General features: G+C 54.9%; 3 protein-coding genes across 3 annotated transcripts; 2 read left to right on the forward strand and 1 right to left on the reverse strand.

Annotated features, from left to right (window-relative positions):
* Window positions 1–74: 74 nt before the first annotated feature.
* On the forward strand, window positions 75–2,440 carry L226DRAFT_456472 (uncharacterized protein; the record flags this gene model as incomplete). Its single annotated transcript, XM_067675298.1, has 13 exons — window positions 75–106; window positions 272–572; window positions 735–800; window positions 884–934; window positions 1,028–1,188; window positions 1,256–1,276; window positions 1,346–1,428; window positions 1,482–1,597; window positions 1,651–1,669; window positions 1,803–1,939; window positions 1,996–2,044; window positions 2,100–2,167; window positions 2,231–2,440. The coding sequence occupies 13 exons, from the start codon at window positions 75–77 to the stop codon at window positions 2,438–2,440; spliced, it is 1,314 nt and encodes a 437-aa protein (XP_067539577.1).
* Window positions 2,441–3,283: 843 nt separating this feature from the next.
* L226DRAFT_455393 (glycoside hydrolase) lies at window positions 3,284–6,856 on the forward strand (the record flags this gene model as incomplete). Its single annotated transcript, XM_067675237.1, has 23 exons — window positions 3,284–3,421; window positions 3,681–3,708; window positions 3,771–3,806; window positions 3,860–4,021; window positions 4,084–4,424; window positions 4,510–4,578; window positions 4,695–4,786; window positions 4,847–4,924; window positions 4,974–5,055; window positions 5,121–5,160; window positions 5,220–5,287; window positions 5,373–5,398; window positions 5,458–5,516; window positions 5,585–5,668; window positions 5,724–5,764; window positions 5,827–5,850; window positions 5,907–5,991; window positions 6,046–6,131; window positions 6,179–6,199; window positions 6,253–6,275; window positions 6,335–6,377; window positions 6,441–6,554; window positions 6,626–6,856. The coding sequence occupies 23 exons, from the start codon at window positions 3,284–3,286 to the stop codon at window positions 6,854–6,856; spliced, it is 1,971 nt and encodes a 656-aa protein (XP_067539578.1).
* A 387-nt stretch (window positions 6,857–7,243) lies between these two features.
* On the reverse strand, window positions 7,244–11,059 carry L226DRAFT_479775 (uncharacterized protein). Its single transcript, XM_067676857.1, has 11 exons — window positions 10,604–11,059; window positions 10,385–10,487; window positions 9,573–10,332; window positions 9,305–9,517; window positions 9,110–9,251; window positions 8,763–9,056; window positions 8,495–8,700; window positions 8,230–8,435; window positions 8,016–8,141; window positions 7,709–7,864; window positions 7,244–7,591 (listed from the first exon to the last, which is right to left on the reverse strand). The coding sequence occupies exons 1-11, from the start codon at window positions 10,806–10,808 to the stop codon at window positions 7,360–7,362; spliced, it is 2,643 nt and encodes an 880-aa protein (XP_067539579.1). The 5' UTR covers window positions 10,809–11,059; the 3' UTR covers window positions 7,244–7,359.
* Window positions 11,060–12,864: the final 1,805 nt, after the last annotated feature.

Raw genomic sequence — 12,864 nt, forward strand, 5'->3', positions numbered from 1 at the left:
TTGATCGCTGCCAACCCCGCACCTCTTCTCCCTCTTCTCGCCAATTCGATCCGCGTCTTCTGATCCTCCCCACCATGTTCAAGAACGGCCCCGAGTACGAGGACCGGTGAGCACCGTCTCTCCGCACACTCGCCCCGCCGTGCCCTCCTGCCTTGCCTGTGTGCTCTCCGCCGACGCGTGCCCGACGTGTTGGCCAGCCTCGCTTGGCTTCTCTGCCTCCGTCTCCGTCTCCGTTCCAGCATCGATGACGCTGACACGACGCGTGAAATAGGCTCGCCCGGCCGTACGTGCCCCCCACGGTCACGCTTAAGCAGATCCACGACGCCGTTCCCAAGCATCTTCTCCAAAAGGACCCTCTCCGGTCCACCGGTTACGTCTTCCGCGACGTCTTCTTCTGCGCGCTAGTCTTCGCCTTCGGCGCCTCCATCGAACCCTTGGTCTCAACCCACTTTCTGGGCTTCGTCCCCCTGACCGCGCCCTGGCATGCCACGCTCGCTAGGGCCCTCCTCTGGCTCACGTACTGGTGGTGGCAGGGCATTGCCTTCACCTCCTTCTTCTGCATCGGTGAGGCTGTCCCGCATTTCCATCCAAATGCACGGCGCACAGGTGCTAACGACTTGAATCCTGCCTTGCCTCTCCTGCACCCATCGGGCGCTGCAGCACATGAAGTGAGTGCGCATCGCCTGCTCACACAAGGCACAGAAGATACTAATCTGTGCGGCGTGCGTTCACAGCTCGGCCACGGGACAATGTATACATCAAAATGGGCTAACAATATCTTGGGCTTCCTGCTCGATACGGTGCGTGCATTCCCTTCTCCGCCCTGGGCTTCACCCCACGCCCATGGCGCCGTATCGTTATTGCTCATTGCCATGGCAAACAGTTCGTACTCGCCCCCTTCTTCGCGTGGAAAGTCAGCCACAATGCCCACCACGTGCGTCTCATTCCGTTCCTATCGCACTTTAAGACGGGCTTGGCTCCGCCCGCCGCGAGATGGGGTGCTGACACGCCGCTGCGCGCTATTCAGAAAGCGGTGAACTCTATTGAACGGGACGAGAATTACGTGCCCCACCTCCGCAGCGATTACAAGCTCCCTCCGGAGGAGCGGGCTTCCACCGCGGATTATGCGGAAGTGTTTGAGGAGACGCCGATCTTCACCGCGGTCAGAATGTTCGTGATGCAGGGGATGTGAGTTTATCACCATACGGGTCCAATGCAGCCACGAATGTACTTAACATTACTGTTCGACCTGCAGGGGTTGGTGGTTGTACCTGAGGTGAGCGTCGCCGAGAGAATCCCGTTCTACGTGCTGTGATAAGCTCACGGCACCTCGCATTTCGAACAGCTGCAACAAGCTCGGTGCCAAGTTTTACCCGAAAGGCACGAACCACTTCTCGCCGTTCTCGGCATTGTTCAAGGACGAGCAGAGTGAGCGCATTAGCCTTGCCCTGGGCTGTGCTACTTCTGACACGCTCGCACAGGAATGAGCATCCTGATCTCCGACATCGGGCTCGTCGGCATGGGCTGGCTCCTGTACCAGTTCGGCCAGGCCTATGGCTGGAAGGCGTTCGTTGTATACTACTTCATTCCCTACGTCGTGAGTGACATTTGTCTCGGAAGCGCCGCACCGGCTCATCATATCGATTACAGTTGTGCAACCATTGGTATGGTTTCGCGTTCCATGTTGCACTGTACTTCTCGTTGACATTTCTCGGCCACGCCTCCTTTGTGTCTTCCATAGGATCGGTGAGTCCATCCCCGTCTGGGTTAGCGCTCCGCCACTCACATGGCCATCCATCCAGTCATGATCACCTTCCTGCACCACTCCGACCCAACCATCCCACACTTCCGCAAGGAAGAGTGGTCCTTCCTCCGTGGCGCTGCTGCGACCGTGGACCGTCCTACGCTCGGCTGGATCGGCCGGTTCTTCTTCCACAACGTAGGGTTTGCGTCACCGCCTCTTCTGATCAGATTAGCTGAGGGCTTCTCATGCAGGTCGCGCATGATCACGTCGCGCACCACTTCTTCTCCCATGTTCCATTCTGTGAGTTCCCGCCGAACATTCCTTGGCAGGTGCTGACGACATCTTTCCTGCCTAGACAACCAGCCCGCAGTGACGGAAGCTATCAGGAAAGTGCTCGGGGAGAACTATAACTATGACTCTACGGTATGTCTCGAATCGCCGAGACCGATGCCCGTCGCTCATGCATTACACACGTTCGTCTGACAGAATACCTTCTATGCGCTCTACCGGTCGTTCACGGAGTGCTGCTTCATCGAGGATGAAGGCTCGATCGTGTTCTACAAAAATAAGCATGGCCTCGCCCAGCGGGAGATCTCCGACGACGCCGTCTTCAGAATCAAAAAGGGAGGCTGGTCGCAGGAGGACCAGGACAAATTGCAGGAGGGCGTCGCCTCCGACTCGACACGGACTGACTGAATCTGATTGACGTCTGACATGCGTTGCCCATTGCTGGGCACGACGGGGATGCCCCTTGACGGTTTCGTTGTGACATTGGCTTAGAACGCTTCGGGACTGACTAGACGACATTCTGTACTTTATTACCATCATGTATGTATTTAACCTACATCTCTATGTTCATGCCTATGTACCACATCATGCGCCAGCCGGCGGTACGCCTCGAGGAGGATGTTCGCGACGCCACCATAGACACCGCCACCGGTATGATGCCGCCGGCTTCGCGAGAGTCCTCCGCTTCGAGCGTCAGATGACTCTTGCCTCCTGTGCTCGTGCAGTCATGTCCGGTCTATCGTCCACCAGTTCCCGCCTTCCGTGATGCTTGTGCTACCCAGCTGACGGTCGAAACACGCAGTGAAGTGCCTGGATACTGACCAATTCCTGCTTCTGGTGTTCGGTACGAGTTTCTGCGTTCGTCATTGAGCACGCAGCGCAGTCACGGGTCAGCGGCCCCGCTCGCTCGCAACCTTCCTGCGGCCCGCCCTTTCAGTAAAAGGACCTTTGAACCCAGAAATCATCACGGGGCACGCGGGCGTGAGCTCCGTTGAACAAGTCGAGAAGGACCAGCATATGCCGTTTGTTCGCGCAATACGTCAAGCAGCCTCGGCTTCTCCACAGTTCCCCCGCGAGTGCGCCTCTGATCGTTTTTCCATGAATTCGCTGCTCGGGCCTCGCGATCCTCGACGGCCCGAATAGAGCTCTATATATTGGCGGGAGCAGCACGCATCGACGGACACACTCGCCTCTGGGCTGCAAACTCGCGACGGCGTTGACCCGAACGAACTATTAGCACTGACCGGCGCGATGAGACTGGGATTTTTGAACACCCTTCTTCTCGGCAGCTTCGTGGCGTCATGTCTGGCAGTTACCGTGACCGTCAACAAGACGCCGAGCCACTCCGTTCCGTCGACGCTCTGTGAGTCCCGGCATTCCGCCCGAATTGTGCCATCCGCCGCGCTGACCGCAGGCGACTGCGACCCAGATGGACAGATGTTCGAAGTGAGGACGCCGTCGGGTGATGTTGAATATCCGAGATAGCTGATGTTCCATGCGCGATGTTGCCAGGACATTAACGTGAGTAATCTCATACGCATGACGTTGCGTTCCCATGCCCTGACCCTCCTTCACATTGCAGCATGTGAGTTCGCTTCGCGCGTATCGAGGTTTTCCGCCGTCGTGACCCACGCTCGTGATCTGCCAGAGCGGAGATGGTGGTCTCTACGCCGAGCGTACGTCTTCCCTGCTGGCTGCATGAACGCCGCCCTGCATGCTCACGTATCTTCGGATGAAGTATTGCAAAACAGAGCATTCCAACAGGTCACGCCGAGTGGGTCCAGGTCCCATTACGTCCGCAGCAGTGGTTCTGATCTCCCTTGACAGACACCACGGCAGCACTCAACGCGTGGAGTGCCCTCAATGGCGCAAGGCTCACCGTCATTGCAGATCCGACCCCCGTTTCCAAAGCCTTGCCAAACTCCCTCCAGTTCACCGTCCCGAGTGGCTCGTCTGGAGCCGTCGGATTTACCAACGCTGGCTTTTGGGGTACGTATCTGTTCCCGGCTGCTTCGTGTACCGTCCCTTCGGCATCGCTCACGGCGCTACAGGTATTAAGGTTGACTCCGCCTCGACGTACAAGGCCTCGTTCTACTATCGCTTCCCAGCATCTTCCTCGTTCTCCGGGACGCTGACGGTCGGCCTCCGGGCCAACAGTAACGGAGCGACTCTCGCCTCCGCGACCACGACTATTCATGGCACGACGACGAACTGGACCCAGGTCAACCTAAGCTTCAAGCCGGCGGCGTCAGCGCCGAATGTCGCCAACAGCTTCTTCGTATCGATCGACGGCGGTGCCGCAGCTGGACAGACCATCAATTTTGCGATGTTCTCGCTCTTCCCTCCAACGTACAAGAACAGGCCGAATGGAATGCGCGTTGACATCGCCGAGGTCCGTGGGCCCCGTTTCTTGACATGGCCCAGGGAGGTCGAGCTCATAGCTCATGTCATCTTCTAACGCTATTCTAACGCTATAGGCACTGGCCGAAATGGGCCCGGCCTTTTTCCGCTTCCCAGGCGGAAATAACCTTGTATGTCGCTCGTTTGTCGCGTCAATCTTGACATATGCATTACTCACGAGGGCCTTGTGCTGCGAATAGGAGGTGAGATAGTCCGTATATCGGTCCCGACGCTGATAATTGACGGTCCTTGTTAGGGTGAGACCCCTGGGACGAGATGGCAGTGGAATGCTACCGTCGGCTCCCTGTTGGACCGCCCGGGAAGGGCGGGTGACTGGGGATACGTGAATACGGAGTAAGTGCTGCTGTCCCACGTCTTCCAGCTTGGGCCCCTCAATCTGACCCTTATCGCCAGCGGTCTCGGCCTTCTCGAGTATCTCGAGTTTTTCGAAGATGTAGGCATGGAGCCTATCATGGCTGTGTGGTCAGGCGAGTAGATCCTCCGCTGTGGTGCCACTTCCGTCTGTCTGCTCACATCGCAGCCGTGTTTCAGGGTACGCGCTCGGCGGCACTAGCGAGCCTGAGAGCCAGCTCGCACCATTCATTCAGCAAGCCAAGGACCAGGTGAAGAGTTCTTCCCGCGGCGACCGGTTATGTCGGAGGATGCTCACCCGTGCGTGCCTTGGCAGATCAACTTCGTCATTGGAGACCCTGCAACCAGTGCACCAGGTATCGTACAAGCTCAAACTTTATTCTGAGTTTGCTCGCGAACAATGGTGGCGATATAGCGGCTCTCCGAGCTTCCCTCGGGCACCCCGAGCCATTCACCCTGCGTTTCGTGGAGATAGGGAATGAGGTGGGTGATCATTCGACGCAATTCTATCGCCGCAGATCGTCTGTGTAGCTTCTTTTAGCTAGTCTGATGCTTGTTTACTCCACAGGACTTCATTGGCTCTGCCCCATCGACGTGAGTGCATCTGACGCCAGCATATCAGTGCTTCGCGTGAAGATTGAACTTTGCAATAGCTATCCGTACCGCTGGCGCGACTTCTTTGGGAACCTCAGTGCCGAGTTCCCTCAGATCCGTGCGTCCCCTTGCTGCATATACAGTGTACCCGTGGGGGGCTGACCATGCGAATTGGCAAATCTGCAGGGTTCCTCGCGACTTCGGACGTCGGAAGCCCAATTCTATCTCCAGCGCCTCCGGCGTATGATGTACACGTCTACCAGACGCCGAGTAAGTCTGGACGTTAGCTAGTGTTGCGTTCGAGGTCTGAACTCTCCCCACGCAGCGTGGTTCTACCAAAATGCATTCTACTATGATTCTTTCCAGGTAAGTTGTCTGGCTTCTAGCACTAACCTTGGTGGGACCGCTTGCTGACTTTGTCCCGGCAGCGGGACGGCACGACCTACTTTGAGGTATGTCGGCTGCTAATCCGCGTCGAGCGTGACATTCTGAATGGTCATTGGTGCAGGGAGAGTATGCTGCAATTTCCACCAACGCCAGCAATCTGTTCGGCACACCGGCGCAAGGCCGCTTGCTGTGGCCGACTATGGCGAGTAAGTTGAGAATCCTCCCGGACTGTGACCCAATGCCTCAACGTGACGATACAGGTTCCTCCGGGGAGGCTGCATTCATGACCGGCTTGGAGCGCAACAGCGACATCGTGTTCGCCGCATCCTACGCACCCTTGCTACAGGTGAGTGGATAGCCACCGTTAGAGATCGTCGCTGACCGCATGGATAGCATGTGAACTCGACTCAATGGGTACGTTACCATCCTTTCCTGCTGTCTATACCCGTTATAATTATCTCTCGTAGACCCCTGACCTTGTCTCCTTTGAGTGCGTGGCGCTCGCGCCTTGTGTGCTAATGTGATATAGAACTTACTCGTGTTCCGCAGCGCTGGCTCGGTGATTCGGTCGACTAGTTACTACGTTCAGAAGGTATCCCGCGATCCCCCTCCCCCGCATAATAACCATCTATCTCACGCTCATGTCTGCACACAGCTCTTCGCCACAAACGTTGGAGACCAGTACCTCCCCTCCACGCTCCCCACCAACGGCAACACGTTGCACTGGAGTATCACCCGCTCCTTCAGCTCCGGCGCGACCTTCATCAAGGTAAGTTTCCTCGCGCGTACATGCATCGCCATGAACACAGTGCTAACTGGCGTTCTCCACGATGGTACCAGGTCGCAAACGCGGGCAGCGCCACCGCCAGCCTCACCTTCGATCTGAGCCAATTCAGCACGGTCGCCAGCTCGGGCACGCTGCAGCTGCTCACCGGGGCACAGACGGCCAGCAACACGCCCGCCGCGCCGAACACCATCACGCCGAAGACGAGCACTGTCAGCACGGGCAAGTCGTTCACCTACAACGCGCCTGCCTTCAGTGTTAGCGTCATCACAGTGACTACTCACTGAGGATGCGCCTTCGCGTTCGGCCGGCAGAAGCACAGAGAACCGTTTTGGACTATCCTATACATCTCGGCATGTACGATGACGAGAAGTCAGGTGTTCGTATAGGTCAATGGTATATATGTGTGTAACATATCAAGTACTGTGGCCACGCGAATGTATGCGCGCCTGCTGTGATTTGTGCAAACTCGAAGGCGATCGCAGCAAGCAGAGCATACCACAGCAGACCCGCACAATTGAGGAGAGGACAATATGCGCGGAAGAAAGGTGCAAAGTACTCTAATGAACTCTGCCCGCCCTTGCGCTATGACCGAATAGAGTCGTAATGCTTTACAATCTTATGTAGCCAGCCCTGTCACTGCAACACACCCTCTGGCATCACCTTCGTCATCTGCACATGCCACTAGAACTCCTCACCGGCAACCATGTAGTGAGCGATTATGTGCCATTATCGGCAGTCAATAGTCGGATGTAAGGTATACTACGGTCATACAGCGGCACGACCTCTTCTACTGTAATTTTGTAAGGTCTATCTCAATCGGCTCCTCCTCCCCAAACTCATTGAATGTGTGCTGTATCGCGGGCAGATAGGCATTCAGCTTCCACATGGCGCCCATGCGTATCCTTGCAAAGTCGAACGCAATCCCGATAATCGGCCCACCCGAGGAGTCGCCGTGCCGAGGTGGCATCCCAGGGTACCGTGCGGAGAAGTGGGTCAGGAGGAGGTTCTTCGCGCGCATCCTGCAGCCCGAGTAAGTCAGTGCTTGTCCGATATGCGAGAAGCTGGCGCAAGCGAAATACGGAGAAGGGAGGAACATATATGGTCTAAGGAGATGGCGGAGTGGACAGAAGACTCACCGTCGGCCGATATCGATAGCTTGAGCAGACGTGCTATGCGCCTTCTCGCGCGCAAGGTCTTCCTCTTCCGGGCTCATGCTGGACTCGTGGATGAGCAGGGTGACGTCGCGCCCAACCTTGACGAGGTTCTCTGTCGGCATCGTGTCCCCAGAAAAGCTAAACAGACAACCGCGTCAGCTCCGCGTTCGATCCGCGAACCTTTTGCCCAAGCCAAGCCCGGATAAACTTTTTCACCGCGGGATGACGGCACGTCATAGTGAAGAACAAGTCACGGGCATGGGAATGAACATGAGATGGGAGCACTCACGCTATGCCCCAGCCATCGTTGTGCCTGATGACCACGCCGTAGCACCGGATGCGGTGCGCGACGTCCACTGTCGTGAAGCTCCTCAGACCAAGGGCACGGCACATCGCCTCCGCATGCTCATAAGACCTGTTACGGTTTGCACGCATCAGTGCGATGGCGACAAAAGAAATGGATCTGTCAGGTATGCGTATGCAGCATGGGCACGTCGACGTACAGATTATGGTTCATGAACGGCTCGTCCTCGGTCTGATTCTTCCCGTATGGCCGGGGGAACCGCCAGTTGAGGGCGTCGGAGAGGATCATGATGATGCCGTTGGGATCTGCCAGGCCGTGGTCTTCAAGTTCCTGACGTTCAAGCAGGTACATGAGATGTGACCGTAGCCCGACGACGTAGAGGGGCTCCGACGGCGGCGGGTCCATCTATCGCAGTAGGATCAGCGCCGGGTATGGGAGATCTATTGAGGGGTGGACCGGCCTACCTTGGCGCGCATAGTCAGTATCTTCGAAAGGCCCATGTGGTGGTCGCCATGCATATGGCTCAAGAAGATACACTTAAGGTCGCGCATGACTTGCCAGACGCCGTCTTCTGTATCTCCAAAAGACCGAACAAGCTGTCCCCAAGTGCCCTCGCCGCAATCCAACAAAATGTTTCCATGGCCCGGTATCTGTATCAGAGTGCTAGAGACTGCGGTGCGGTACAGAGCGTTAGCGCGTCGGCCTGTACATGCTACCCAGCATCGAACTCACCATTGCGCATCCTCGTCGGAATAGCGCTCCCGGTACCGAGGGGTGTGATTACAACGTCGTCGCCAGGTGCTGTTGCGGGGCTGCCCCGACCCATGCGCTCCGCCGCCTTCGCCTTCACAGCCGCGAATTTCTCCATCACCGAGTCCGACAGCTCCGGCAGCGATGCTGACACAGCGAGGGGGTTGAACTCGTCTTCCCTAGCCAACTCGTCCTGAACGGGCGGGCGTACGGGGCGTACGTGGACCAAGGTATTGGGCTCAGCCAGGATGGCTTTCGCGGGCAACCCAGCGACAGCTATAGTTCGAATGAGCATATGCGTCAGACGAGCGTTAGCATGGAGAGCTTACAAGTGATATCCTTAGACGGAGACAGGTTGTACTTCGGAATGGGGAACATCTCTGCGTCGAGTTGATGAAGCTTCGCCTGCACCAGCGCGGACCGCGTGAACGTGATCTTGTCAGGGGTGTACTCTCGCGAGGAGATCAAGTGCTGAAGTACCAGTATGAGAAGACGATCAACAGCCTACGAGATGATTCACTCACATGCGTCTCCTCGGAGAAGCCATTCATGAATTCCTTGTACCGCTCGTCTTCGAGCACACCCTCGCCGCATAGGTGGTATACTGCGTGCATAGGATACTCTTTCCGAACGTCCGCGGCCTTTGAACGGTACTTGGCGAAGAACGGCGACTCAGTGAACGAAGCGAGGAGGGATGGTATATGTGCGGGCGTCGGCACGTCAAGGATGAGAACAGCCTGCGATGTCAATTTGTGGGCATACAACACAACGTTCATGGCGAGTTGAGCTTACCTGAGGCGCTTCGGTAGGTCCAACGCATTCCTCGGGTTGCACGGTGCGCTGGATCTTCCCGCCCTGCCCATCGTCCACCTCGAAAGTGACCGCCTCGCCTTTCGTTAGACGGCCTCGTATAGGCCCGCGAGGCACGCCGAGCTCCTCTGCCTTCTTGACATCGAACTTGCCACGTACTGCCGGCCCGACACAGAGATAGCCAATCGTAGGCAGCGTCGCGGGATCGACACCTCCGCCGGGTACAAGACCGGGCAGTCGCGCGTACTTGCGGTCGGGTGGGTACTTCCTGTTATTTGACGGCGGAGGCGAGTCGGCGGATTCCTGAACTTCCTTCGCTCTCCGCTTGGCACCCTTCGACATCGACGGGTCTGCTTTTGGGGCCGGCTGCATGGGGAACATCTCTTGCAGCATGAGTTTTCGCCATTCCTGCGCATCCTGGCCGATGAGAGTCGTGGGGTTGAAGTTCTCTTCCTGCGCATGCGCGGACACGGCGGGCGATACCGGAGACGTAGACTCGACAGTGTGGTCGATGAGTGGAGGAGTGGAACGCTTCGACACAGAAGGGGGAGAAGGAGACCGCTTCCGCTTGAGTGGGCGAGCCGAAGGGTCTCCTACGACGGTCCCATCAGCGGATGGATATAATGGTATCGAGTAGACCGAGAGGTTTTCGTCCTTGAAGACCGGGGTGGGCACGTCTGTCGGTTGACTTGCATGAACCAGAGCGGTTGGAGCCTCAATTGCCTTCACGACCATGTTCGAGCTACATACACGTTGGTGACGGCGCATGAAGGGAAAGAGCAGAGTATACGGACCGGTAGGTGTAGCCACGCATGGTAGCAAGGTAATGCATTAGACCATATGGGCCCACAATGTCAATTGCAGGCACGGCCGCATCTGCGCACAACATCAAGAGGCCTACATACACGGTGTATTAGCTTCCCGTCTAATATACATGGGGATACCGCGAGATAGCTTCTGCCACGGACTAGCTCTCCGCACCACACCCGTCATACCGAAAAATCGACACATACCTGGCACTCCACCGCATCTATGTGTCCCAGCAGCCGTCACAAACAATCCCTTCGTCTTCCTAACGGAATGTTGACTCTGCAGCCACGCACGCCCCATGCCCTCACTTGCATTGAAGATGTACTTGGCCGTACCGAAGTTGACCAGCAGAGTTGGCTCGGTGTCCGACGTGGCGCCAGTGAGTACCGAAACGTTCCATGCAGACATTGCGAGAGTCCCTCCTGGATTCGGATCAGTAGTAGCGTTAGGACGAACGAGAGGAGGCCGGCGAGAGGCTACGGTGGCAAAAGGACGGAAGGTCTGAGCAATCCTCCGGCATATCCAAGCCAGATTGCCAGAAAGTCGCTTTCAAATGGTGACACCACGAGCAAGACAGAAGCCTGTTTATACAGGCCAAAAAGAGCGGGGTGTAAACTGCAGAGCGACAAGAAGAATTCGACTCGAAGTGGAGGTTGCTGTCTGCGGTAATTGGTCTACTGACGCCCACAAAATACCAAACGCTTCGGCAATACCCGGCGATCCTCGACCATGAAGTCTTCCGTTGCCACAAGGCCAACATGTGCATGTCTCAACTCACTAGCGTCACCCTGTACAGATGTGAAGCCTCCCCACTCTCCAGCGTGTGTTTCTCCGAGCCCAACGCCGCCCTTCCGAGGCTTGGTCGCCTAGATCAGTCCGACTACCTGATATCCTTATCGGTCTCGATTTACTTCAACCTTGTTACTTACTCACCGAGTCGAGCGCCCATATGATGTTCTTCCACCATCACCACCACCACCGTGAATCGGGATTTTCAAGCTTGTGGCGCTCTGCATCCTCAGACGAAGGCGGAATATAGATGAACATGCTGTCGCGGTTCACAGTATGCCGGATCCGGCGATGATGCCTGTGTAAGTCGAGGTCGATCCTGTTCTATCGTTGGACGTCAAGTGAGGGTCGGTTGCTTTGTCTCCGGGTTTGCTACACGACTCATTGTGGTGAACTTGCCCAGCGCCGGTATGACGGCGGTAGACTTTATCCAGAAGTCTGCATGTGGTCTTCCTTTTACGCAAACGGAAGACGTCGGGTCGTCCGCCAGTAAATGGGCGCTCCCAGTCTATTGTCTCGCAATTGTGTAGGATGGCAGGCCTTCCCATGATACACCACGGCGCATCCGTCAACTGATCCTCTGCATTCCAGGCCGGCATCTGCCCTCACACCTTTTGTGTGCGCGGACAACGTGTATGGCAAGCCCCACTGCAAAGCCCTCAGCCTTTCGTGATACTTGATACTAGTTGTTATTATGTATGTAATGGAAACACTTTCTCACGCTGGCATGAAACCCGAAAGGGCCCCAAATGTGTATATTTACTTCTAATTATCTCTGCCGCACTACCTCAACTTTCCTCACACTCGATGTTCTATACTATCTATCTTGATCACAATCAAACCTATGTCACTCTCAGAATGCATCGAAGGGCATACAGAAAAATTGCCTTTAAGAAGGCACAACTATGAGTATATCAGTCACACTTAATAGGTTGAAATAGTCGAACCTTTATCAATGCCATCTTATCAATTCATGAAGTTCCCATCTTTGTAAATGGTAATCAATCTATAAATAATCTCTTCATCAAAGCATGTGTCATAGGACTTACTTAAAACGCTTATTTGATTCTAATGCCTTTCACAACATCATTTTGTAGGGTCTATACACATGTATTGATTTATTATATATAATGAAAGTGATACAGTACCCTTTTGCAATATGAATCATGGTTTAAGCTCCCTTCAAATAATATGTTAATCACTTACATACACTTCTCATACTATCCTGTCAGGATACTGTGGAGCACCATGTATATGGGGAAAGTTTGACATCACTTCATAATAACTAAATGCATCACCCAATAAGATTTGTGGTCAATAATAACTAGGAAATCACTCAATAAACAACAGATTGCAGTATACATCAAGTATGAAGGCATCAAAAAGAAGCTTTTTGGTACTTACAAACATATAGCCTATTACAACCTATACAATTCATAAGATTATACTGCAGTGAAAGGCTCCACTTACTTTAGATCAAGAAGGCTACATAGTATGTTATCAAGAAGGGTCACATGTACCCAATATATGAAAGGACATGATTTGGTCCATATTGATCAATAAAAACTCTGTAAGAGTGAAATGAAGTTAATATTGGCATCTCATAGTTGATACTATGGTTTGATTACTTAACCTTATACTACTTGTAAAAGGTTGACAAAAGGCTAATGGACCC

Source organism: Lentinus tigrinus (assembly GCF_003813185.1).
Source record: "Lentinus tigrinus ALCF2SS1-7 unplaced genomic scaffold L226scaffold_4, whole genome shotgun sequence".
NCBI lineage: Eukaryota > Fungi > Basidiomycota > Agaricomycetes > Polyporales > Polyporaceae > Lentinus > Lentinus tigrinus.